The sequence below is a fragment of the Pseudopipra pipra genome, chromosome 22 (assembly GCF_036250125.1).
Source record: "Pseudopipra pipra isolate bDixPip1 chromosome 22, bDixPip1.hap1, whole genome shotgun sequence".
Classification (NCBI taxonomy): domain Eukaryota; kingdom Metazoa; phylum Chordata; class Aves; order Passeriformes; family Pipridae; genus Pseudopipra; species Pseudopipra pipra.
In genome coordinates, this window is record NC_087570.1 from 1,497,812 (window position 1) to 1,524,682 (window position 26,871).

Here is a 26,871-nt window from a genome sequence, read left to right on the forward strand (position 1 = left end):
GCCCTTCCAGGGGGAGTGTGAGCTGAGGAACAGCCAGCACTGTGCACTTTGCTGCGACAGGAACAGAAGTGAGCTTTGAATGAGACAAGTGAAGAGCAAAACTTGGCTGCAGCATTTCCAGCCAGACTTCAAAGCTCCTCAGTGATGCAACGGGGCCACCAGTGCTACTGGCACAGCTGTGAGAGAATCCTTTGGCTCCTTGGATTCTCTCTGTTTGGCTGCTAATTACAGAGCTCCCCTGGAATTTCCCTCCTCCCAGCCAGGCTCTCACAACAGGAGGTCAGTCCCTGCCAAGACTTGCACGTGTTCTGCTGGACCTGAGAAAACCTGAGCTGGGTCTGAACTGGCTACGGCTCTGAAAAAGAGGAAAACGAAATGTCAGCCACAAAGGAAGTTTTCAAACAAAGCAGGTGAAATTAACCGTGTTTGTGTATCACAAACCGCAGTGTTTTGTTACAGCTACGAGTCAACAGCTGGAAGGTTAAATATGTTTATTTTAGTAGTGTAAGGGTGGTTTTACAAACAAATCTTTAGATTTTGCAATATACGCAAAAGAATCATTACAAAGGCAAAATATCCTCTCAATAATAGGGACTCTATGCAGCCTGAAATAAAATTAAACCTCTGTTTCTCTTTAAATGCATCTCAGTAAACATTGCTCTCCATTACTGATAAAATGTACATCTATAATAAATGACATCATAATTGGGGGGGGACACGACAACATTAAAAATAAGAAGTAAAAAAAAGTGGGGAGGGAAAATTATTACTCTGTTTAGGCTGTTATTTAATTCTAAATATGTCCATCTAAAAAAATTAAATATCTCTCTTTTTTAAACATATCATTGAAAATTTTGCATGGCAGTGCAATACAGAAATAGTAAAATTCATCCCAAAAGTGCTATGTACAGCAGCATTGGTAAAATACCATCAGAAGGGACAGTGCTGTTCCAAGAGGAGACCAGCATGCTCCTCAGCCATTCCTGAAGTCCAGGCAGAAGGCATTTCCTGTCTGGTTTTCCCCATTCCCTTCTCTCTCCTGTCTCATTCCCTCAGATGATGCCTTGGGACAAGGACCAGCCACAGTTCAGGTTCAGGGTGTGCATGTGCCCACACAGGTGCAGACATACAGATCTATATATATATATATATATTTATATATATAAACAAGCTGGGTTTAAAAAAGCATTGCTTTGGAACAAGAGAGTTCTTCTTCAAAGAGAAAATATGGATTTTCACTGAAATAAGCAGGTCCATGATGGAAGACAGACTTTATCTACTACATTATCAATCCCACTGCAATTCTGACTATTTTCCAGAGAAGACACCCTCAGAGGCCTCAGACTCTTCCAGAAAATAGAACAGGGAACATGATTTGAAGTCCAGCCTCCTTTCATGGATCCACAGTTTGCAAGACCAAAATTTACCTTAGCTGTCGTTAGCATCACATCGAGCTATTAAACATCAAGGTCACCCATTGTAAGAAGAATTACTGAAATTAGTAAAGACCAGGAGATTTGCACAGAGCAAACTGCAGATGCAAGAAGTGGTCACACGCAAAGGAGGCCAAACTGGAGGCTGGCAAAGGTGTAATTAAAAAAAGAATACTCATCTATTCTTTTGGAGTCCTGATATTAAGCACCCTTGGAGGCGAGGGAAGGCCAGGAAGCACTGGGCCATGGGAGGCTGCTCTGTGCCCCTCAGGGCTGGGTTTTGCTGTGCCAGGAGTGTAAACATTGCCTTGCTGGGTGCCCCCGGGTCACAGTTTGAGCATGAAGAACACCTCGGTGTCCGCGCTGCAGTCGGGCTGGGCCTTGGGCTGGGCGGGGAGCGCGGGGGGAGCAGCCACGTCCATGCACACAGCCCTGGCCACGCTGCAGGCCCCCTCGGGGTTGCCCCTCTCCTCGATGGGGCTCCCCCCGAGCTGCCCCAGCCCCTGCAGCCGCTGCCTCTCCTGGGCCTGCCGGGCCCTGTTGGCGATGTAGCGCACGCGGCTCTGGCTGCGCGAGGACGAGCGGCGCAGCAGCCCCACGCTCTCCCCCTCCTCCTCCGACTCGCCGGGCTCCACGCTGATGGGGGACGTGATGTCGTTCTCCTGCTGGAAGGCTGTCAGCTTCCTCAGCTGCTCCGTCAGCTCGTCCCGGGATCTGGTGGGGGCCCTCAGGCCCGAGGAGCGGCGCTGCTCCCGCATGGAGCGCGTGACGAAGCTCCTGCTGATGCTGCGGTACTTGCTCTCAAAAGTGCACACAATGTCATCGGAGGTGAGGTCTCCCAGGCTCTTGGATTTTGCCTGGTTGTTCCCAACCGTATCACGTGCTTTGGATTTGTTAGAAGACTGTCTGAGGCTCTCCATGTACAGCCTGCTCCAGGTGTGCCTTCTGGGGATGGACGAGAAGGCGTCCTGAGGGCTCCTGGCCAGAGGCCGAGGGCACAGTTCATCTGCCGGCAGCTGCCCGGACCTCAGGTTGGGGTTGGACTTGCTCTTGCTCACCATGGGCATCTCGTTGCTGCAGGCGGTGGCCGAGCGCGGGCGCAGCCCCCTCCTGAGGGCCAGGGGCTCCAGGGGGTCCTGGCGGAGGCCGAGGTCAGGGAGGCTCTTGCGGGCCAGGTTGGGGAGGGACAGGTCGATGACGGTGTCGTTGGAGGACATGCTGGAGGACGAGGACAGGCTGTCGCAGTGGCTGCTGCCGTCCAGCTTGCTCCAGATGCGGTCGTGGAGGGTGGCATCGCAGTACACCTCTGCTGCTGGGGACGGGCTGCCCGCGGGCTGGGCTGGCCCTGAGGGCTCTGACGCCTTCGGGCCAGCACTCCTGGCCCTCCTGGCTGTCATGTAAGAGCTCACCTGAGGAACAGGGACAGGCAGAGCCTGTGCAGCCCGGCCCCTCTGGGGAGTGTCTGCCTGTGTGCTGTTCGTGCCGTTGCTCTGCTGTGGTAGAACAGCTGCTGCCCCCAGTTGCTGCCCTTTGGACTCAGAGGTGCTTTTCCTGTCCGTTAATACCTGCCCTGGTTGGTGGTTTTGCTCCTGGCAGTTTCCAGCAGGTTGGCCAGCACTGTGATCTGCTGCCACTGCCAGCCTGGCTTCCTGGGGACGTGCTGCCAACCCACACTGACCTTCAGCTTTACTACACACCCGTGTCCAGCCACTTTCTTCTGAGATACGTCCTGCCACATTAGTCCTCTCATCTTCCTGGGCTACTAAACTTGTGTCAGCTGCTCTTGGGACAACCTGCACTTTGTCTTCTGCAGCCAGGTTTGTCCTTTGTTCTCTAGTGAGTGGAGATTCCTGAGGCTGGTTGGATGTGCTGCTTCCTTCTGACTGAGCCTCGGTGGAATGGTCAGACACAGACCCTTCTTCAGAGTCACTGTAAGGAGTAACGGGCAGAGGGAAGACAAGGCTGCAGTGATGGGTTTCATTGGCAAGAACTGGCTCCTCTGTGATCGTTTCTAGGCTGCACAAAGAAGTGACTGACCTCTGCATGGAGAAACGGCAGACGTCTGCTTGGGAGGCATGGAGAGAGAGGAAAAAGAAAGAAACAGAGATACAGGGTTAATTACCTCTCACAAATCACAGTTCAGGCTAAGGTTTATTTTTTCTGTGTTATCATTTTGTTTTCAAGGCAGTAATTGTGTATATTAATCATGATTCTTAAAATAACTTATGAATTCAAATGCCAGGCTAAAGGCAGCAAAAATCTCTGATCATTCGGTTTCAGCTGCCCAAAGCCCTGTTTCAGGAATCTCAGTCCATGCACAGCAGCATCATATGACTGTTCTGGTTTTCTTATCAAACAACAGCACCCAGCAATTTGTGTCCTTTGTGCCCCCTTTTGTAAACTAAGTTTCTTTCCTCCACTATCCAGCATCACTTCAATGGCTCTTTCCCTTCCTTCCAGCTCCCACAGAGGTCAGTGTATCAGATCCCAGCCAGCCCATGAACAATAATCAGAACAGCAGTGCCCAAACACCAGACACGATCCCAGTGACCAATTACTCGGGAGAGAAGCAGCACAGGACTCGTGGAGCAGATTACAAATGGTCCGGATGACACAGTGGAATGTTGGCAATGGGACTTTCAAAAACAAACCAAAAACTTTAAACAGACTTTGTTCTCCTAAAAAAAAACTTGGCAACTCCTTTTTCAAAAGCTCTACAGACAGAGGGTTCATGAACAGCAGGCTGACAGTACAGCCCTGAGGAATCACTGCAGCCACCAACTCCCTGGAGGAAATGCTCCATCCCCCTGCAATATTTATGGGCTGTACCCTAAGGGCCAAAGCAACCATGCCAAACACACCACTTCCCATACCCCCAAACCACGGGGCAGCCATGCATTCCAGAGCTCACAAAGCACCACGGAGACAGACAGCACCTCAGGAACACGGGAGCAGGGAGTTACAGGGCAGGGAACAAACACAAACCAGGAAAACAGGCAACAAGGGGCTCGAACCAGGGACACTCAGCAGACAGTTACCTTTGACTTGCTTGTCCTTTCAGTTCTTAACTAGAGAGAGAGAGTGTGCATGTCGAATAATAGGACAGAACAGAGGAAAAATCCAGTTAATGTAGGGAAGGCAGGTGCAGATAACAGGATAAATTAGTGCTGAGGGAGGGAAAGGAGACACACAGGAATATTCACACATGTTTGTAGGATCCTAAGAATTTCTGACCAACCAGAGCACTCAATGGAATCCACAAATGGACGGTATTAAGTCCATTATTTTGTCTTAGAAGAAGACAAACAATTTTTGTTAGTGTTGAAGAAATGCACTCCACTGGACTGGGGAATGGAGTCGTGGAATCACAGAATGGTTTGGCTTGGAAGGGACCTCAGAAACCATCTAGTTTCAGCCCCCCTGACACAGGCAAGGACACCTTCCACTAGAGCAGGTTGCTCAGAGGAAGCTGATCTCCCCTTCTACAAAGGAGAGATTGCTTTGGAAAAACAATCTCCTATTGCTTTGGAAAAACAATCACCTGCACTACCAAAAAATGCCCAGGAAATCCCTGCCTTTCCTTCAGGATTTCCAGCCCGGCACAGCGACCAGAAGCTCAGTGACAGGAAAAGACTGTCCCCTGTATGGCCTGTATGGCATCACTTGGGACTGTCAGAAGGGAAGAAGGAACACGTGCCCATAAGGAAAATCCAACACTCCCAGATTCCCAGTATCTGGAGGAGTGTAGGGAAAAGCCCAGAGCTGATCAGACTAACGAGCCTCCCTTTCCCCACCCAGCACAGACTGAGGCACACTTGGAAGGCAAACCCCCAGCAAATGGAATGCTGTGCCATAGAGGGAGAGGAGAGACTCGAGTTTCCTGTCCTGTCCTGGGGGCACTTCCCAGCAGCAGAATGTTGATTCCAAAGTGCAGCCCCGCTCCAGGGGCTGTTTCCTTGGTTTCCTGGCCCAAGGCACGGCCTTGCAGGATGGGAAGGGAGCTGTTTGTGTGAACAGAGGGGTTGTCACTGCACCAGCAGCACCCAGGCCAAGGCACCATTTCACCATTTGGAGGGTTTGCTGATTCCATGCTTGGGAAGTCAGATGGATTTAATCAAATTTCAAGCATATCACAATATTTGTTTAGTGGCTCGGGGGGCTGGCGGGGGAGCTGGCACTGAGAATGGGAAATGGTTTCATATGTCACACCACTCAGAGCCTGTGAAAAGCCTGATGCCAATAATTTAGGCACAGAAAGAGCTCTGCTGCTTTGGATTAACTGCAAGTCACGGGAAGCGGCAAACATCTCCCCTCCCATTGTCCTGGTATTTTCCTAAAAGCTCAGAGCAGATAATGGAAAAATACACTAAAAAAAAAAAAAAAGTATTAAAAAAAAGAGAAGAAAAATTGTGGACACCCAACCAGACTGAACTGATCAAACAATTAAAATATCTCAAATTTCTGGATGGGGCTTTCAAAGAAGCCCACTCAGAATCTGTTACTAAGAGAAGAATTACATCTTAAGAAGCACCAAAGTCACTTCCCTGTTCCTGAAAATGGAACCATCAGTGCTCAGATTCCTTGGACAATTAAGGACAAGGGGGAGGGATTTGAAGAGAAGCTCTTAAGAGTCACAGCCAAAAGCTCTATTTCTTTACTTCCTCTTTACAATTCTATGAAACAGAAAACTCCTGTCAAAATCTCTTCCCTTCTTTCCCCTTCGTGCCAAATCAGGAGGGAAAAAAAAAGCCATTTTCCTTATTAAAATTCATATTTTGATAGCCTCTGTTCCATTTTCCATCTTTACAAACACACAGTCCACAGTCCCAGTGACCACAGACCTATTTCTGCCTTGAAACAACTCTCAAACGAGGCAGTTTTAGCAGCTTTGCCCTAACTGGACACATTTTGCTTTGCAGTGGGAGATGCCAAGAGTGGCCCAGGCTGGCTGATGTCAGGGAACATCAGCTCACACTCTGCTTTGTGCTGTGCAACTGTGCCCTCAGGTCACAGGCACATCTATGGAGCACTGAGTGAATCCATAAATGTTTGCATGCTGGGAATTTACATATCTAGGATCAGAATGGGCAGCTGTGCTTATCAAATGGGATCTCCTGAATAACCCAGAGCAGGGAATTCCATCCAGGAATCCCTGAATTCATGGCAGTACTTCTGCAAGTTCTTTGAGGAGGGAACACGTTAGATCTCATTCCTGATGTGGTCATCCCCCAGTGAAACACAAAGACTGACAGTGGAAATATTGTTTGCTGATATGGGTTTCCCATATTCAATCTCACTCAATGCTCTGGTTTGGATCTTAAAATTGACTTAGTATCATACCACATTCACTAAGAAAAGCAAGGAAACAAAAAACCCTGAACAGACAACCCAAACACTCATAGACTACTGACAGTGTTACTACTGCAGATGGTTCACTAGGCATGGAAAGGACTGATCTAGACCAGACATGTCTACAAAAAATAAAAGAAAAATATTTATGCAGATTTTTTTTTCTGTCATTGCCAAAATTAAAAAAAAAAAAAAAGAGCTCTTGACAGCCAAACAACATAGAGGAGCCTCTAAGTAAAGATGCTAATGCAGAAGCTGAGACGACGACGTGATCTACAGTGGGGAAGGGTGAAGAAAATCTGGTCTTACCAGTAAAGAATATAGGGGATTTACTTCGAATTTCCTCCAACTTTTGAACGAACAAGGCGTTCATTTCCCTCTGGAGGGTGCCCACTTGCCTTCGAGAAGGTTCAGACCAGTGCCTGGGGAATTCTGGGCTTCCAAGGCTTTCTAGACTGCTGGAGTTGGAGGATATAGAGCCATTGCTGGCTGCAACCAGGTTGACAGTGCTTCCATACTTGCCACCTGCCTGGCCCTGCCAGCGCTGCCGGGAGTGAGCCTTTATTCCGTGACATTTAGAGTCAACACTCCTCTTCCCTGGGGTCACCAGAGGCTGGGTGCTGCCGGCGGGGTCATCGGCAGTGCCGGGGCTGCCGCGGGGCTGCGGGTCCGCCTGGGGCCTGGGCTGGGCCCTCACCACCCAGGTCCTGAGCTCGACCCTCTCCTCTGCAGCGGCACTGCCACCCTGCCCGTGGGCAGCGGGCCTGGCGGGGGGCTCTGCCCACGGGCCCTCCAGGTCGGGGCTGTCCCTGGAGCCGATCATGCACCTCATGCAGTTGGTGGCCACGCCGATCCTGCCCGAGCTGTTGATGGCGCAGCGGGCGAACACGCTCTGCTTCTCGCCCGGGGGCTCCTGCGGCCGCACCCGCCGCGCCCGGGGCAGGGGCTCGCTGAGGGCAGCCCCCGCCCGGGCACAGCTCTGGCTCTGGCCCTTGCCAGACCCTTGGGCCTTACCTTTCCCCCCCTGGCCGGGCGCCTCCCCGCCGGCACCGTCCCGGGGAGCTGGGGATGGAGAAGCTCTTTCTGGCTCTTGCACAAAGCGGGGCTGGGAGGCGGCGTCCCCTTCCCGGTCCTCCCCGGCCCCGTCCGAGCCCGTGTCCTTGGTGTCAAAAGCGATCTCGGGGAAGCCCTTCTTGGTCTTCTTCTGGCTCTTGGTGGGCGCGCTGGCCGTGCGCCGCAGCAGGTGGCTGCTAAAGGAAGGTCTGCGGTGCAGCTGCCCAGCAGCATGACTGTCCAGAGAGGCCTGCTTTGGACTTCTGAGAAACAGCCCTTTTAGACCTAGAGCTGGTTTGGCCTGCAAGACAAATACAGAGGGACTGAGATAAAAAGTCCTTTGCACAAAACACAACTCTCTGCCCTTGGGCACTGGAGCTTGTGAACAAACCATCATCCACACAGAGAGTCTCCTGCCATATTCCTGCCATCAGCATGAGAACTAAACCAGAAATAGGACAGGGACTGAAAATGGAAGAAATCACTAACACCAGCTTTGCAAAACATCACATCTCTTTTTTTTTTGGCAGTTATGTTTTTAGATAACATTTTCCAACCACACTTATCTCTCTATTTGCCATCATTCCCTTACTAGCATGTAGCTACTTGCAACATCTACATAAACATGAGAGATATTGAAAAGACAAAGCAATAAAAAAGGAATTACTTCTGTCTACAAGGATCTCATTCTGAAAGCTGAAGAGTTTCTCAGTTTCACCCAAAACATATGCATTTAAATTACAAGCTGGAAATGCATTCTCTAGGAACTGCTGGGAAATAAACACTGGCCATAATACAGAATATTTTTTCAGTCTAAAGGAGATTTACCCTTCAATTGAATTGAGCACTATCATGAATAGCAGTTAACTATATGCAGGCAAATGATCACCGAATATTTCAATTTCTATGGTAATTTCCTACCATACAACACTTATCCAAAGACACTCGAGTATGTTTTCATCACTGAGGAAACACACCATAAACAAGGGAAGTTAGTCAGTGTAACAATACAGTTCTTCATATTCTTCAGTACTTATTAAAGCACTAAACATACAAATTCACCATCATGAATCTCCCACCATCATACAGGTGATTGACATGTCAGTGGAGCAGTGTCAGCATTCCTGTGAGCATTCCAGGTGCACTTGCCAACTTTTACAGCGAGAGGCCAATGTTGGGAGCACAGTGTTGGGAGCTCTGCAGGTACAGCCTCGTACACACAAATCCCTCACAGCAGACAAAGGGATTTCCCTGCTAACCTGCTCCTCCTTTGCTGTCTTTGTTGCCCGGTTAGATCAGACTCTCTTTAGCAGCTGGATAAACCCCAGGTCCATCAGCCAGGGATTGAGGCACTGCCAGAGCCCCGTGGCAGGACCTGCTCAGCACCCCGGCCCCGCTGGCACTCCTGCCAGTTCAGTGTGTGCCCGGGGATGTCATGTGAGGTCAGTTCAGTGTGTGCCCTGGGATGTCATGTGGGGTCAGTTCAGTGTGTGCCCTGGGATGTCATGTGGGGTCAGTTCAGTGTGTGCCCGGGGATGTCATGTGGGGTCAGTTCAGTGTGTGCCCGGGGATGTCATGTGGGGTCAGTTCAGTGTGTGCCCTGGGATGTCATGTGAGGTCAGTTCAGTGTGTGCCCTGGGATGTCATGTGAGGTCACGTTTCTGCGGTGCCAAACAATGGCACAGAAATGTCTCGTTTAAATTACAATGGTCTCTCACCCCCAAATAAATATTTGAGTGCATGTTCCTGCATTTCCAATTCTGCCCTGCAGGAATTAATGGACAGGCACTGGCTGCCCTGTGCAGAGAGCCCGGGCTAAAAGCTGCTTTTATCCCCCCATGTCCTGCCCAACCTGCCATGTGGCATCGAGGTTTATTTGCTGACACTCAGCCCAGTGAGAGCATTCACAATATTACTTTTATAATTGACTGAAGTTTAGTTACCACGTGCCAATCTCCAGTGTGAGTAGCACATGATTAAAAAGAGACCTATAATGGCCCTCAGGATAAGATAAAGAAGGTTGGGATTGATTTTTCCCATACAAGGCAAAGAAATTGTAATTTAAATATTGGGAAACCTTCTGTAAGAGCCAGGTTATTGAACAGTCTGCTTCGATTACTGTGCTTACTGTGAGACAAGTTGGCAAGTACATGAATTTTTGCTATAAAAATCAGACAATATTTGCAAACCCCAGAAAAAATTGTCACACAAACACACACACAAATAATATCCACCAAAAAGAAAAGGAAAGCACTGATGGAATGGGTGACACGCAGTGCAGGGCCCCAGGTTCATTCTGGCTTGTTTGGTGCAGCTTCGTTAAGCTGGACACTATTGCTTGAATCAGTGGAGTGATTCAAGAATCCAAAGGCAAATTTGGTTAACTTAGGGAAAAAAAAGTTTTAAACTAAGGAAAAAAACCAAAAAGAGAGCAGCTGTGAGGGAGATCCAGGACACTGTGCTTGCAGCTTCCAGCCCAGCTGCTGCAGGGCTGTGTCATTCTCCACAGGAGACTTGAAAACCAGCACAAGAGGCTTTTCCACAGTTTAGCAAATGTTCAGTGTTAATGTTCTTTTCCATGGGAAAGGGGGGGTTTGAGTTATTGCACTCGAGAGAAAAGGCAGGAGAGGGAGACACTCAGACAAATGAGAGAGGGATGGAGGGACTTTTATCCTGGATCTGCCTCACACAGGGAGGGCTCTCTGGCTGCCAATGACCCAACAGAACTGACCAAGTCAAATGGCACAACTCATGTTCCGAGGGTTGGAGAGCTTGAAAATGCTAATAAGGAACATCGATGCTAATGAAGCTACCAATTAAGGCATGCAGGTGTGTGGTGGTGTCACTGCACCTCCCCGGACAGGAGGGGGTACCTTCGAGGTGTCTAAAAACGCTCTGCTTCTAAAAGGAGACTTTTTTGACATAGAGAAGCCCACTGAAATCACAAACAGACAGAGCAAAGGCAAAATAACGGTGAGGGAGGATCCCAGAGATAGGCACACCTAGAAAACCACCAAAATTCTGCAATACATGAACAGACCACAGAAGAGACAGAAACAGAGAAAAGCCTCTGCAGGAAACAAAGCAATCTGGATTTCAGTTACACACAAGTGAAGGTAAAAAAAATCGAAGACTCTGCTTTAGTAATATCAAGCTTCTGAGCTGGTGGGATATCTCCATTTATAAAAACGCCCCTAAAGGTTACTGTTTGCATTAGGGTCTCTGGATTAATAAAGGAGGGGTAAAACCAGGCTGATAACTGGGCTGATTTTTAACTGGCCCATAATTAAGATAGGGGAAACAGAGAAATAATTCTAGTTTTGACAGAACTCTGTTAACCAAAAATCAAAGCAGAAAGTGATTGAGAGAAACCAAAGCAGAAAGGGCTGTGTAATATTTGTCCCATGTTTTCAGTAGTTTTTATTAAAAATTATAAATTAAAAAAAACACAACCATATACCAGCTTTCCTTCCAAACCCCTATATTTTAATTATGTCAGTGCACAGCACCAGGTTCTTAACACCAGCCAACCCAAAGAGACTGCAGTGATAATGAGAAGCAATAAGGGATGGTTAACAGAACATGAAAGGGGAGTAAAGCAATTGGAAAAACAGATCAGTGCAGTAGTTTGGAGGGTAATGGGTAAGGACAGGGAGGAGACACCGTGACACACAAGGGCCTTTTGGTTGTTTAAACACTACCAAGAAAATCTCACGTCCTCAAAATAGCTGCCCAAGTTTAAATGGGCAGGTCACCCTACTGCAAACGTTATCACCAGCCAGGGGCTCACAAAGAAGCCACTAAGAGCAAATAATTATGAAAGGCTCAGCAAAGTCAGGATAAAAGGAGAGAATGCCTTGCAATATTGCCAAAGAAGATTTGACTTGAAAACACTTCAAACATTCACAAAGACTACGAGCATTGCCCCTTCCATCCAACGCTGCTGTCACGAGCAGTGACTCGGCAGCTGCAGGTAACCAACAGGGGATTGAAATTTGGCAGCTCAGAAAGCTGTTCTCCTTTTTAAGGAGCGCTCTAACGCCCCTCCCGAGGAGGAGCTGGGAATTCCCAGCCTGTTGGATGCCTCCTCCTGCAGTCGCGGTGCTGGAATTGCACCTCGGTACCGCGGGGAGCTCGGGTTGGGCTGCTCAAGGTTCTGCAAGATGCTTTGCTGCCTGAATGTCATTGACTTTGATACCGCAGAAGGCACTAAATCCAGTGCTCTGCGAGCACAGAAGCTCTCTCGTTTTTAGCTGGCCTAGGAAAAATTTGAAGTCAGGGGTTTACTTTCATGGGAATTTAGATATGGAACCCTGAGTTGTATTTTTCCTGCATGTGAAGCAAACACACTCTTAATAACAGACAACGAGTGTAAATATGCCCAACAACTATTACAAGGATCACTTTTCCTCTGCATTTTAAGGGTTGTTATGGAAAAAACCGCAAGCAAACAACCCTGAAGAATTTAATTAAATTTAAAATGCGAAAGCATCAGGCAGAGCCTTTTTAGCACAAGCTTTGCAGGCACCAAGCACTGAGGGTTCAGGTGTGCAGCTTTGGCTCAGCAAGGGGCACCTCCAGGGCTGGACACAACCAGACTGGGTTAGATAAACGTGTGTGTGCTGCAAGGAAATAACCTTCCTCCATGGCCTCCCCAAAAAGGCACTGCAGGAGTCTCTGGTGGAACTTTCCCCATGACTTTTCTTCATCTCCGTGGATGTTCAGAAGGGTCTCACCGTGACAAGCACGGAGATGAAGTTTACTCTGAGTGAACAAATCTGCTGGCTTGGAGCTTCACCCCCTGGGCTCCCCCAGTGTGCTACAGACCCCCGTGAGCTCCCTCCCGTGCCCAAGCTGTGCCACACCCCCAGAGGCACTCACCTTACCACAGATGTCATTAATGGCCACGTGGACAAAGATGGAAGCCTCTTCTATGCCTTCCAGGTACACGTGTCTGTAACCTGGAACAGAGTGGGCAGAGCTGAGTGGGAACAGGGGGCAGGAGGAGCACCTGGAGACTCTCCTTTTGCAAACAGCAAGAGAAGGCAAGCAGGTTTTTTCCAGCCCCTCCTCACAAGAAGCATCCAGGCTGTGCATCCCCTTGCCACACTCAGGTACCTGAGTCACACCACTGACAAACTTCACTGCTGTTTCTTCTTGCCCCTTTAATTTTATAAAAAAACCCCATGTCCTCTTTTATCCAGGCTCTGTTATTGCTGCTGTCAACCCATGATTTAAACTTTACCACATTCTCTCCTGGGGACTTACAGTCCACTTTTAAGAGTGCAAACATTTTTTCCAAGGTCAGTTTATTGAGACTGGATGTTTGCTTTAAATCTTAAACTTTTTTCTTTACTTTGAAAGGAAAGAAAAATAGACACAGAAGCTTTAACATGAAAGAAGACTGAACTGAAAACAGAAATGGGAAACTGCTAGAAAATGGCATTTAATAACCTGGATCCCATCATTGGAATGGGTAACTATATGTTCTGTATTAAATTGCTACTAATAGTCATAAGAGCAATGAAAACTCTGGTGGTTTTCAAAAACTGCTGTAAAGAAATGGAGGAAAAAGCAGTATTAGGTAACTGCAATAAAGATGCTCTATGGTAGCCTGCTGAGCCCACAGTGTTTAGCCACCCTGCTTAAGAGAATTTTTGAAAATCTAGTCCCAAAAATCTGGAGTTAATTGATTCAGTCTTCATCCCCATGTAAGTCAGTGGTGGACCAAGGCAGAGAACTCAGGGTCCAAACTCCACTCTCTTGCTCTAACTAGAAACTTCTGCAGCAGACACACACAATTCAATCCAGCATTTGCACCTTCAGTTACCCCAGGACAGAAGTCCCAGCCCTTTAATGTGGGCTTTGCCCCCCTCTCTTACCTGGCATCATACTGCTGAATGCTATTGTCCTCTGCCCGATGAAATCCCGCCCGATGGGGTCGTGGTCCCACACCAGGAACCGGATCAGGGCAATCTCTGGCATGTGCACTGTGAACACCAGTGTCTCCTCCCACATGGGGTTAAAACCTTGGAGTGAAGGGTCAGCTTTCAGGGATTTCAGTCACAAGAACAAGAAAGAAGGCTGCCTACCTAAGGAATGCCCAAAGGGCAGTGCCATTCTAGTTCTCCCAAAAGATTGATCTTGTTCTGGCAGAACCCAGCACTGCCCCTGGACCCAGCAGGAGACACAACAACAGCACGAGAATTTGCAAGGAACAGAGTTGGATCTTACTGAAATTTGGCCCTGCTTTCAGCAGGGGTTTGGAAAACCTGAGTTACTTTTGAGCACAGCAAGCTCAAAACCCCCTCCTTTCATACCCAGTGAGAAGACAAATGACTTGGTTTACACCAAGACCTTCAGCACATTTTACCAACTTAGTCAAACAATTCAAGATCCAAGTCTAATCAACATAAAAAATGCTTAAATCAAATTGTCAGTGCTTTGTTGTAATAGGCACCAAATCCCATCTACTACAATCCTTATGGACAAAACTTGCCTGAAAGAGGATGTTTCAGCCATTAAAAAAATGAAACCCCAGATAATCTTACCATTGTCATCAACTACTCTGGTTTGTTCTTTGAAGCAATCCACAGGCAAGCCTATAACTTCTACTTCAACAAATGGATCTATGATCTGAAAAGCAAAATGTAACAAATATTGAAAAAAATGAGTGACAAAGATGAAACTCAAACACGTGGCTTTTACAATGTGGGCATTGTACTTTAATGTCTCAGTAATTACTGGTCCTGATCCATCTCTAATTGTTTATTATGTTGATAAGATTCTCTCTGGGTTTTGTTTCTCCTGGACACACTGTGTTGACAATTGGAGGAAAAACATCAAACCACTGCTGTGGTGCTTAGAAGTGAAGAAAACTTCACTTCTAAGGATGGCAGTGACCCAATTTACTCATGTTCTGTGACTCCTGACAGATAAGTGCAGAAGGTGAAATCCTCACCCTTAGCCCAGGCAATATGGAAATAAATCTTATGCAACACAAGAACTGACTGTCCAGTACCTCTCCTCTGTCTCCCAACATGGAATCACGTGGTTTGGGGAGTTGTTGACCACTGATAATTCTTAGAACCAACTGTTTCTTCAACTGACCAGGCAGTGGGTCTTCAGAATTTGGATTAAAGACACCTGTAAGAATGGGAAGTCACATAAAGAGAAAGAAGTGCAACATGACTTCTGTTACAGATACCTTCTGGCTCGTTTGCTTCTAGCATCAGAAAGGCATTTATAAAAAAATTCTAACAAGGGCCCACACCCAGTCTTCTCCTGCAGTGAGTGATCCACTGCTTTGGCTCGTTTGCCTCACCTTGACACATGCAGTTGGGTTTGAGGACATAGCCACAGTTCCCATTGGCACTAAATTTGGCCCGGTTCAGTTGCAGCATTCTCCCCTCTGACTGGTAGTTCAGTGCAACTGTTAAAAAAAAATAAATTCAGATTTAGATTTGACTTCTCAGATGCAAAAACTCAAGTGTCTTACGGAAAAACAATTCTCTTCTGTGACGTATAGCGTATCTTCAGGGGGAGGAGCTCTCCAAAAGAGCTCAGCTCTGAGTCCTCCTGCACTTGAGAAGTTCACTAGTTTCCATTTATCACACAACTAGCTGGATGTAGGACGTGTTTGAGGGAATCCAGGGGACAACAGAGACAGCACCAGGGCAGACCCAGCGGCCAGCGAAGCGGGACGAGCAGAGCACTGTGAGTGTTCTGAGAGGTGGCTCTGGAGCTCCTGTGGGAACACCCCCCACCAGACCCCCCAGCTGTGCCCTGCTCACCCAGCTGGCAGCCCGCGTTCCAGAAGGGCTGGGGGTTGTAGTTGCTGGAGTCCACGCGGTACGAGGACGGGTAGATGCGGGACAGCTGGTGCTGGTTGAAGCGCAGGTACTGTGCTGGCTTCTGCTGCAGGATCTGGTGGGCCTTGGTTTCACTGAAAGATGAGACCTGCCAGCTGGAAGAGACTGCAGGGGAGAGGGGAAGGGATTAGAGCTAATCTCCTTGTTTATTTATTTATTATCCAGATAAAGCTTGCAAAACTACACGGAGCTTGTTCCTTTTAACCATCAGGCATCATTTGAGTACATGTCACTCAGAGGGAACTGTATTTCCTGGTATCACAGCAAAATGCTGTGCTTATTGGAGCAGTTATGGTTGGGAAAATGAAGCTGAATGACCTGAATCTTCATTAAGGAGTCTTCTTTTAATAAGCAGATATGTAAAAACATTTCAATTTCTTTGTGTAGCAATTATTTTCAGCAGACTTTTAGTTCAACCTACTTTCACTTTCAACGTCATGGATGCCAACAGACTTTGTGTACTTCACCAGGTCAGACAGGGCCCTGGACAGCTTCATTGTTTTCTTCTGTCGGTTTATCCTAGGAAGATAAGACTAATTAATTTCCCGCTAATTAAGGGATAAATGTCATCTTCTGTATTTTAAAATAAATCAGGGCAAAGAAATATATGAGCTACTAAGAGCTCAAAATGCATAAAAGGTCCACTGTGCTTTGCTAATTAGTCTGAACTGCACCAAGAGATCCTCCTGATGATGTTGTGTCTACCCATACAAAAGATTCTTCTCTACCCATACACCAGATGCCTGCAGCCTCCAACAAATTGGCATCTTGACCTGAAGCAAACCTATTTAGTGGTGCAATTATGTAAGTTATCTTTTTTAGAAACAAAACTGTCCAATCACTTGTTAACAAACCTGCTGTAATGTACAGAGCTCCTGGCTAAATTCCCTTGAGAATCCGAATCGTCTTCACCCTCTTCCAGACTTGATGCTTTTTTCAATTTGCTTCCTTTTTTCTGTGCCAGAGGGAAATAAAACTGTAATATCATAACTGTGTGATCAAGGTTTGAGCAGCTGGATACATTTCTGCTTTGTTATGCCAATGAGTGTGTTACTTACAGAAAATGAGTAATGACAGCTTTTGTAACACTCGGTACTGCAGCACATGGGGACAACAGCCCAAGGTCTGAGATTTGTTATGAAGGAAGCACAAATCCTCAGATAAAAGATGCAAATGAATTTTTGTGGGTTTTTTTCAGTTAGATCCAAATGAATTTCTCTGTTTTTTTCAGTTGGACCCTGGATGCTTTCAGACCCTCATGGAAATTGGAACTGTGTGTTATGCACCATGCTAAGCAGTTCCCCAGCCCGTGTGCTCAGAGAGCAGCCTGAGAGCCAGGTGCTGCAGGCAGTGCAGCAGTGACATTCCTCTCCATTGTGTGCAAAGAAAAAACCCCTCAGAGAAATCAGGGTTTGGGGCAGGGCTCACCCTGCAGAGCTCAGGGTTTGGGGCAGGGCTCACCCTGCAGAGCTCAGGGTTTGGGGCAGGGCTCACCCTGCAGAGCTCAGGGTTTGGGGCAGGGCTCACCCTGCAGAGCTCAGGGTTTGGGGCAGGGCTCACCCTGCAGAGCTCAGGGTTTGGGGCAGGGCTCACCCTGCAGAGCTCAGGGTTTGGGGCAGGGCTCACCCTGCAGAGCTCAGGGTTTGGGGCAGGGCTCACCTTGCGCTTGGAAAAGCTGCCCATCAGGGAGCGGCTGTGCCTCTTGTGGGGGCTGAAATCCTCCCCAGGCTCCACATCTTCCTCCAGTTTGCTCTGCAGCAGCAAAGGCAGAAGAACACAGCAGATCAGCCTGAGTGCTGCAGGCAGAGCAGCTGAACACCAGCAGAGAGGTGATGGGCTGTTAACACACAGCGCTGGGCTAAAGGACTCTCCAGTCCTGGCCCTGCAGTGGCTCTTACAAAAATAACTGTCTGAGACCCCCTGTAAATCATTATGTTTAAACTACATACAAAACTCGAGGCATAGAATGTTTTGGGAAGCTGATTTTTAGTTCTCATCCTTATTTTAGTTTTAATCCCTGGTTATTACACCTGCTTATTACTGGCAGATCTCCACTGCTTTTCGTTTGCATGGAACAATCTTCTTAAGCTTCTTGTGGCTTATTACAAAGCCTAAAATGAAAATGCCTCAAATTCATGAAGTGTAGTCTGCGGGCTGAGTGCATTTTTACAAATTAGCATTAATATAAAATTAAAATACAAATGTAAATGCAGGGAACATAGACAGCCAAGGGAAAAAATAAAGCTCAACTTTCATATGCAGTTTTTATAATGGAAAATCAAAGTCCTTCTGCTGAGAAGTCCTTTCACGTGTACATTTCATGCTCCAGTTGCTGTGTGAGCAAGAAAAAAAAGTTTGTGTATGTGACAGTGATGTTCACCTGGCATCATTATCAACTGCAGGAATTCAGCTGCGAAGCTGAAGTCAATAATATATGGATTCAGTAAACTAATAAACACAAGTACAATAAAACATGCTCACCTTCTTACTCTCGGATTTCAGCCCAGCCTTTCCTGATGATGGCAGAGTGGAAACTGTAAAATTGTTTGGATCTTCACAGTCACGGATTTTGGATTCTTTTATTAGTGAGTCAAGCTTTTTCTTTGCTATATTCTCCACTCTCTTCCTATTAGCAGATGCCTACAGACAGAACAGAATCATTAAACCAGGTAGTGATGAAAAAATCATTTTAAAAAAGTAATTAAAACAGTTCTAATTAAAGCCAGACTGACCCTCAGCAGAGCTATTCAGATGTAATGTCTGTTCCAAGCCAGGCATGTGCTAACCCAGAAATAGTTATTACTGAGGTGATCCCCAGACTGCACTGGACTGACACACAGCAGCACCTATTGAGTCAAATCTCTGCTCTGTTCCATCAGCCCTTTTTTCATGGAAAATTCATAGTTACATCATGGCCCATGTGAGGAAGTGGGGGAAACAAAAATAGAAATCCAGAGTTTTCTTTTCCACTCCCAATCCCAGTGCTTTTGAGGGGTAACAGATTGTGTTTTCTCAGTGGGCCTTAAGAATTCCCAGTTACATTTGCCATGAAACAAGCTCTGATTTCCTGAGCTCTTCAAAATCTGGTTTGGAAAGCAAACCAGGTGTAGCAAATCTCAGATTTGAAGCATCAGTAAACCTTGCAGCAACAGAGACAATGCTGTGAATTACTGAAAAGTGATATGCCAAAATGTAATAACTTGAAAAAAACAAAGCCATTATTTCTCTCCTTTGGCAGTCTCCTTCCCAAAGAAGTTGTGAAGAAGAAGTTTCTCTTTTAGGTTTAGATGAAAAGGATCAAATCCATAATACAAAATGAGGAAACAGCCTGAGGGAGAGAGGACTGAGAATGCAATCTCTCTCCAAGGCAATCTGGTTTATGCTATTAAATGGTTTTGCTGTGTATTTATGTTGTTTCTGTGAGGTGCAATGGCACTTGCCAGAAGATTAAAGGGAGAAAACAAACAAAAAAAAAAACTCTTTTGAAAAGGATGAAGAAACAAGGCATTTTCAGATTGAAGCAAGCAGAGATTAAAGTATTCTCCCTTCTTAACACCTCTTTACAGTAAAAATCAGCCAAGCCCACCATTAAGCAAAGGGATGCTCTGTAACAATGACCACAATTGTAAGCAGAATATCTTTGTTTCTTTTTTGCATTTGAGGGATAGAACACCATGATGCAATGAAGAATCATGAGATAGGACTATTTAAAATTCCAAACCTGGAACATAACCACATGAACTGCTGCTTTTGTCCAATCTGTCCCCCCATGAAGGTTTAGAACCCAAAACACTTGTGATGAACCCCAAAGATTAGACCACATCCACATTCCAGAGAACTCAGGCAAGGTTTCTTCTCACTGGGATGGGAAACCTTGATGTCCATTTACACTCAGCTTAACTTACATCTCCATTCATTAGTTTACAGTCATCATCAATCTCATCAGCACTGTCCTCATCAGAAACTTCTCCTTCCTCTGCATCATCACTGATGTTGGCTGGAAGTTTCTTGCCCTACAAAATAAAACCATCACACAGAAGCAGGTTTTCATGCAGCTCTTGCTATCACACCTTTCAAAAAAATTAATAAGAATTATTCAAAGCACGCAACCAAGTTCTTACTGTTGGAGTAGACATTTGTTCAGAACCTTAAGTACCAGTTCTCAAGGACTGCTTTTTGTGACAGGGTTGCAGTTGGGGTGTAAGGGACAGCCAGGCAGGAATCACCATCCCACAAACAGAAGGAGGGACAGCACAAGTGCAGCAGGTGCTCACCTTGACCAGGATCTTTCCTTTAAGACTTGCTGGCGAAGGGAGCTTTGTGGAGTCGTCGTTGTGCACAGAGGACAGGTCCAGTTTGTCTCCCAGGATTTCCACAAGGTACTGAGCCATCTTCTTCTGCTGCAGGATGCTGCAGTGGTTCTCAATGGACAGGATAACGGGGTACCTGGCACAGACAGAGCCACCCCAGCTGCAAACTCAGCTCTCACAGCATGGAGAGGAGAAGGGTTACTGCTGCCTGAGCATTGCTGTGACAGCACCACCAGTGACACCCACAGGGGAGATAAATCCCTGTGGGAATGGCACAACTGCTCCCTCCACTGAATGGCTGATTTTCTGACAAGCACAGGAGAATTAAACTTCTGCAACCTGATATGATGCATTTTTTTACCAGTCACCTTCCTACACTGCTCAGTCCTGATCTCCACTTCGTACCAGACACTCCAGCAAGCCATTCACAAGGAAAACCCAAACAGCCAGTGCCATCAGCTCTCCTCTCAACTGGTGCTTCAGCCCTTTTGTACTTGCACACAGAAAAGTAAATAAAAGCTACAAGAACAGAAAAGATCCCCAAAGGGGCTTTGTCTTCACCTTCTCACTTCCAACAACCAAGTGATAAACCTGTTGTGTCAGTTCTTTCATGAATACTTTTCTAATCAGCAACAGAGCAGTGTTACACAAGCAAGCCTGCAGACAAAGCCTCCACCCCTCTGTGCAGAATGCCCTACTCAGCCTTGCCTTGTTCCTGCTTTCTGAGGGCTTTCCCCTCAGAAAACAACCCAGAATTCTGCCAGGAATTCTGCAGGTTGGATCTGCACTCACTGCCTGTACAAGGATGCCAGGGAACACCTGCTCACAGCCCTGGCACTCAGAGGTTGGCACACTGGATACATACTCGTTCTTGATAAAGGCATATTTGTTGATAGTTTCAATCACATCTTTGAAGAGGATTTTGGAAGTCAGAGTGTATCCATGGTGGACAATGGGCTCCCCGTCCGGCCCATCCCAGCAGTCAACTGTGGGACAGAAACAAGAGCCCCCATCAGACAGGGAACCCAGCTGTGGAACACTGAGACCCTGCAATTCCCTGCAGCAACCAGCCACAGCAGGGGCCAGGCTCCCTCCCACCCCAGCTGAACCTCCCTCCCCACTGTGCTGAACATCCCTCCTCAGTAGGAACTCCCTGGCCTTGACTGTCTCCTGTGACCAGATGTTTGAGAAAGCCCCAAGCAAAAAAACTCCACTTAAGCAGTGCTGAGGAGTACTGTGACAGGACACACTCCCCAGACCTTTGCCTTATTTCCAGGCTCAAGTTTTATTGTTCTTTATGAAGGGAAGACACCATTTCCCTGGCTTTTCCCTCTACCCATTTTCACCGTGTCTCCTGCAGAAACCAGGGCTCTTCCTTTGCAGAGGAACAAAACAACAGATCCTACAGTGTTCCCTTTTGCCCTTTACCTTCCACGCAGCGGCAGCCGGCCTGCAGCACCCAGGCATACATGTCCACCCGGGACTGGGACATCAGCTGGTCTCCCATGAGGTAGGTGTTGTGTGAGGAGGTAATGAAGTAGTGACTCAGAGGGTAGCTCATGTCCTGGTTCACGTGGTAGTGCTCGGGGTTGAAGATGTCCCCTGACGGGCTCCGCATGTAATTGGTGAAACCTGCGAACAAACAGCACTGTCAGTAACACAGCTTTGTCCTTTTTGTGGCTGTAACTGTCCTGAAACCAGCCTAAAAATGCATCCCTGTGTTCACCAACATATTCATGAACGTGTAAGATAAAGAAACAGCACCACTACACCCCAGCTGTCACCATGACCAAGTGTGGTTGCTGCTTTTCAAGAAATCTCCAGTTGCTTTGCACGCTTTCCCTGCTCTGCCTTTCCTCTTTAGGCTTACAATTTGTGTCAAAAGATTCTGCTGGGCTGTCAAATCACACGGCACATAAAAGCCCCCAGAGATCTGCAGTCATATCCTGGTATTGCTCCTCAGTGAAGTGTTGTAAGGTCTGTGATATTGTACTGCCTGGAGACAGTTCTGGTGGCCCAACACAGTCTGAGACAAGGGAGGTACTTTCCTCTCCTCTCTTTCTCCTGAAAATACCAGAAGAATGTCAACACACATTGCCTTGTACAAGCTACACCCTGGAATTTGGACACGACACCTCATGCACAAACATGTATGTGGAGGGGGAGATCTGCAGAACTGCATTAATGTCACTTTAGACACCAAAGTTCACTCCAGGCTTGACACCAAAATATCAATTAACTGCAGGGCTTTCGGTGATGGACCAGAGGAATGTTTTTCCAAAGCAGTGGGATGCTTGCAAACCCTGCAGACACCAGCACCTGGACCATTTGTGTACTGCAATCACAACTGCTGGTGAGAAGCAAAGTTTTAGCAAGTTCTGATTTTATCTCCGTGTGAAACTGCTGCTCTCAGACCCCCAGTGCACATTTGTGCACACACACACAGACACTGCCACAGTTCAGGCTAACACTAAACACTGTCACTGCCACTTCAAGCAGCCCCCAGATATTTTCCATTCACCACCAAGGAAAGATTCAAATTCCCATTCCCACCGTGGCTTTGCTGCCAGCCTTTATTCGACAGGTCTCTGCTTCCAGACTGCTAATGCTCCTGACATTTCACTCATTCCATAAATAAAACAGTGCCCGTGTAAAATCCTGCCAAACTTCTGAAGGGCTCAGCACACTTCCTTTGACTGTGACAAGATAAAATGTCACCTTTATGATGGTTCTTCTAGGCTATACATTTTGTGTTGATGAAAGTTTTATTAAAGGAAAAGAGCTGATAAACACAAATAGCAGCCAAAGCTCTTTGAACAAGGCACGGGGACACAGCGCAGGGAATTCGGCTCAGACAAATATTCCAGGCTCTTGAGGCCCCACAATCAACAAGCAAAGCAGTGACACAGCCAGGGGGAAAACAGAGGAGCAACCAAGGGAGAGCAGTTGCCATGGCAAGGGGAGAGAGCACAGTGTGTGCCAGCAAACAGCCACGAGGGGAAGGGCATCAGCTCCTCTCCCTGCAAACCCAGAGGCTTCTCCTCAGTCAATCCCACCCAGCCCAGGCAGGGCAGCTGCTGAAAACCCACTGTGGTTTGCTCTAAGCACTTGTCAACACATGAGATCATGACTGTTATGGTGAGCTCACACCAACTGCATCTGTCAGTCCTAGGAGGAAGACACAGGAGGGAGTGAAGATCCACTGCTCCCTCACTGGAATTAGAATAAGCTTTAAAGTAAATTGAAAGTTTAGTCTGGAAGTAGAACAGACCTGAATCCATCCTAAGCAACCATCATTTCTTGGAAAAACCCCCACTTTACACTCTATACCAGAAATTACCCACTTCTTCATGCAGGAAACCAAACAACCTCTGTTTTGCCACTTTTCAGGATGACAACACACCCACAGAAATGGGCAGGACTAACTTTCCAGAGGTCCCAGAACTTTTGCACAGAAGCTAGTGCCTGAGGAATGTACTCCTTCCTTGGGTTCAATAAGATCTGGCAGAAGATTTACTATTTAGGGGAAAGGATTTACAGTCAGTCCCCAAAATAACAGCTCCCCACCCAATGGTGCAGCAGGGATATATTCACAGTGAAGACTTCAGCAGCAAAGGGCAGGAAGGCATGACCCCCACAGATTCCAATCCATCATCCCACTTCACACATTTACTCTGGAGCACATCACTCCTCTTAGTAACACTTAATGGATTTCCAAAAATACCTGCAGGAATGATGCAACTGAATTCTACTGTATTTCTTTTCCAAAAGCATAAATAAAGCCTCATCCAGTTCCATCTGGACCTTCAGTGATTGCTGTTTCATCTTATGTACTTGTCAAAACTCTTCCAAAGAGATCCAACTTCCCTTTACATTCCTCAGCAAATAACAGATACTAAGAAACCAAAAAGACTGGAAGCACACTGTACAGCATGACAAAATCTATGACTATGTATTATGCAAGCAAAAGCATTGAAGCAGTTGCCTTTTCCCTGCACCAGCAGCTTACCATCAATCCCCAGGGCTCCCTCCTTCTTGTTCTCCAGGCACGGCTCAAACTTGTTGATGATCTCCAGGCAATGCTCTTTAGTCACATTTGTCATCTGGAACAGCAGCAAAACCCAAGTGGTAACTATTAATCAGAGCCTCCCTCAGCCCTTCCCTCTGCACACAGTCCAACAACTGGGCAGATTATCCCGAGTGGGACCCGGGATTTCCAGTTCCCAGCAGGATTCTCACTCCTGTCAATCAGTGTCAGGGCAGATCAGAGAGGCAGCACTTTGTGAGCAGTTCTGTGCCATTGGCAGCTGCCTGATCACAGAGTCCTGCTTTGTAGGTCAGATCTCTTATTAGGCACCACAGAGCATCCAAACAGAACAAGCTTTGTCACAAACCAATGGGATTTCTTCTCCTGTAGGATTAAAGGATTAGTTTGCATTATCAAAGGTTTTTTTACTTTAAAATAAAGTAAAAAAAAAGATTCATCTTTATGCAGCAGACAGAAAAATCTGTTACTAGCAGGGAAACAGAGATTCAGGACATAATGTTCTCAGGAAGAATCTGCTAACTTCAAGGTTGCTTTGCATTCTCAACTAAAAAAGAAAAGAGTACAAAGGGGAATATATGTCTGGAAATGCTGTCTGGAAAGGTTGTCATTTATAAAAACAGGGTCATTTATGTTGAGCTATTAACACTATTAATTTATATTCCTGCTATTTACTGTTGATTTATTCTCTATTCTCCATGCTATTATTTCCCATTCCTGTCCTGAGTGGTCCAGCAAATCCTCTCTGTGAGATGCTGTCCCTGACATGAAAACACAGCCCTTGTCACCAGAGGGGACTGCAATGGAGTGACCACACTGGGGACTGTTTTGGTAACATGGGGAAGTGAAACCACCAGCACATCTGCCACCAGATCAGTGCCTTTTCTGGGGGTGATTTAAAACCTAATAAATACAAGTAGAAGAAGAGGAATTAAAGAACCTGTAACTCTGGGTTTGAACATACATGATCCATTTGCTGAGGTCAAAAGATAAGGCTCTTCTGGCATAGAGTGAACATGTTGTATGAGGAAGGCAAGGGAGAGGAGCCCTCCAGGCAGGATTTGTCCATGTCAGTAATTAGCTGAGCTGATTTGTGTCCTGTGGAGAGTGTTCATTTTCCTCTCACCATCTGGAGGATCAATAGACCAATGAAATGGAAACACACTCCACTTATCCAAAAGGACAACTGCCAGAGAGGTGGCTTTTTTAGGCATTCACTTCTTAGGCACTGTTTGAAGCTGATGGGCATTTCTGACCCACAGGGATGCAGCTTCAGCAGAGATCAGGGATGGGAAAAGGCAAACACCAGTCAGTGCATTTGTTCCTGCAGCACTGGAGTTAAAGCACTCAGAGACAACTTCTTAGGACTACAGAGTATTTCAAAAACTTTCCATACATTCTCTCAACAGCTCTTGAAAAACTAAAACTTTACGAGCTGAGATAGTGTGACAAAGCAATTCAGTGTTTCATCACGGACTGTGCACTAAGTCCCAGGTAGAGACAGAAACACCGGCTCCGTTCCAGGACACTGAATACTGGGAACAGACAGATGCTGATGGAATTTTTCTAAGAGAACACGTGAAAAAAGAAAGAAACTGTAGAGATTATATTTAGGGGCACAACAAAGGAGCCTACAGGAAAAAAAAAAGGTAGTGAGAGCAAGAAGATTGAAGAAATAGTCATGCCAGCCTACAAGGTGAAAATCAAGAGACATTTAGCTGCCTATTTTTTCACATGCACAATGCTGAAGTTCTCTCCCTGTTTGAAAGGCAAAGCAGAAGGGCAGCACACTGGACTGCTCCCCCTGGCTCGGGCCCACCTTCTGCTCAGTCTCCAGGAAGCGCCTCAGGTCGTCTGTGTCCAGGTAGTCCTTGTGGTTGCTGTAGGTGAGCAGCAGCAGGTACAGGTCGCGGCGCGTCGACATCATCTTGTAGAAGGCACAGAACTCCTCGAAGTCCAGCGTGCCCTGGTTGTCATCCGTGTCAGCCTCCTGCACACACAGCAACAGGGCAGTCAGGAACCCACCTGCCTGCACCCCCTCTGCACAGACAAACCCCTGCACGAGGACAAACCCCAGAGCAGCAGCAGGTCGGTGCTGTCCCTGCTCAGCCTGCTGGAACGGGCTGAGCTCTCATGAGAATGCTTTGCACAGCTTTTCCTTCACACATTAGTGCACGAGCCAAGAAACAAGGGTGAGGGGCTTTCCTGTTCCCCAGGGAACCCTCTGGAGGATTTCTGCTATCCATGCAATGGAGCAGGGCAGTGCACCCTGAGCACAGCACACAGCGTGCACGTGTCTGCCAGAATCACCACCCATACCTTCTTGAGGAGATCACTGGGACCCACATCACCTGGAAAGTCATTTTATATCCAGGTTTTGAGGGGATATCTGTTAAATCCACAGGCATAAACTGATAATATATGGAAGAATACTAGTTTTGCAAGTAAAGAAAAAAATCATGAGGGATTTCACATAAAGGCTTCCTGGTCCCTGGAGAGACTTTGTGATGACAAAAGCTACACATCTCCATTGTTCAGCTGCCCACTAAATTGGGTCAAGGGCAGCAGAATGAAATGTCAAACAAACAGCTCTTAGCAGTGCAAAAATATGACAGATACAGAAGTTTTCATGCTGGGTATTTTATTATTGTAGGATATTGGATACTTTACTGGATAATATTTATTACAGAGAACATAATCAGAGGAGGAAACGTGACTGAGTTTCTGATCCAAAAGTATAGCAAAAAAAAGCAATCTTAGTACTACTGTGTGTGTCCATGTTGTGTAACACCAGGAGGTACCTGGTGTAT

At 46.8% G+C, this 26,871-nt stretch overlaps 1 protein-coding gene across 1 annotated transcript in view; it reads right to left on the reverse strand.

Moving 5' to 3' along the window:
- Window positions 1–474: 474 nt before the first annotated feature.
- PLCH2 (phospholipase C eta 2) overlaps window positions 475–26,871 on the reverse strand; it is a 71,495-nt gene continuing 45,098 nt past the window's right edge. The window contains exons 8-25 of the mRNA XM_064634361.1: window positions 25,881–26,051; window positions 24,026–24,119; window positions 21,445–21,648; window positions 20,882–21,002; window positions 19,981–20,152; window positions 19,612–19,719; window positions 18,188–18,346; window positions 17,366–17,458; window positions 16,561–16,661; window positions 16,128–16,225; window positions 15,629–15,811; window positions 15,160–15,267; window positions 14,857–14,981; window positions 14,387–14,471; window positions 13,718–13,864; window positions 12,717–12,796; window positions 7,092–8,136; window positions 475–3,495 (exon numbers count right to left, since the gene is read on the reverse strand). Coding sequence (XP_064490431.1) covers window positions 1,760–3,495; window positions 7,092–8,136; window positions 12,717–12,796; window positions 13,718–13,864; window positions 14,387–14,471; window positions 14,857–14,981; window positions 15,160–15,267; window positions 15,629–15,811; window positions 16,128–16,225; window positions 16,561–16,661; window positions 17,366–17,458; window positions 18,188–18,346; window positions 19,612–19,719; window positions 19,981–20,152; window positions 20,882–21,002; window positions 21,445–21,648; window positions 24,026–24,119; window positions 25,881–26,051 — 4,830 coding nt within the window. The 3' untranslated portion in view covers window positions 475–1,759. The remainder of the gene's footprint in view (window positions 3,496–7,091; window positions 8,137–12,716; window positions 12,797–13,717; window positions 13,865–14,386; window positions 14,472–14,856; window positions 14,982–15,159; window positions 15,268–15,628; window positions 15,812–16,127; window positions 16,226–16,560; window positions 16,662–17,365; window positions 17,459–18,187; window positions 18,347–19,611; window positions 19,720–19,980; window positions 20,153–20,881; window positions 21,003–21,444; window positions 21,649–24,025; window positions 24,120–25,880; window positions 26,052–26,871) is intronic.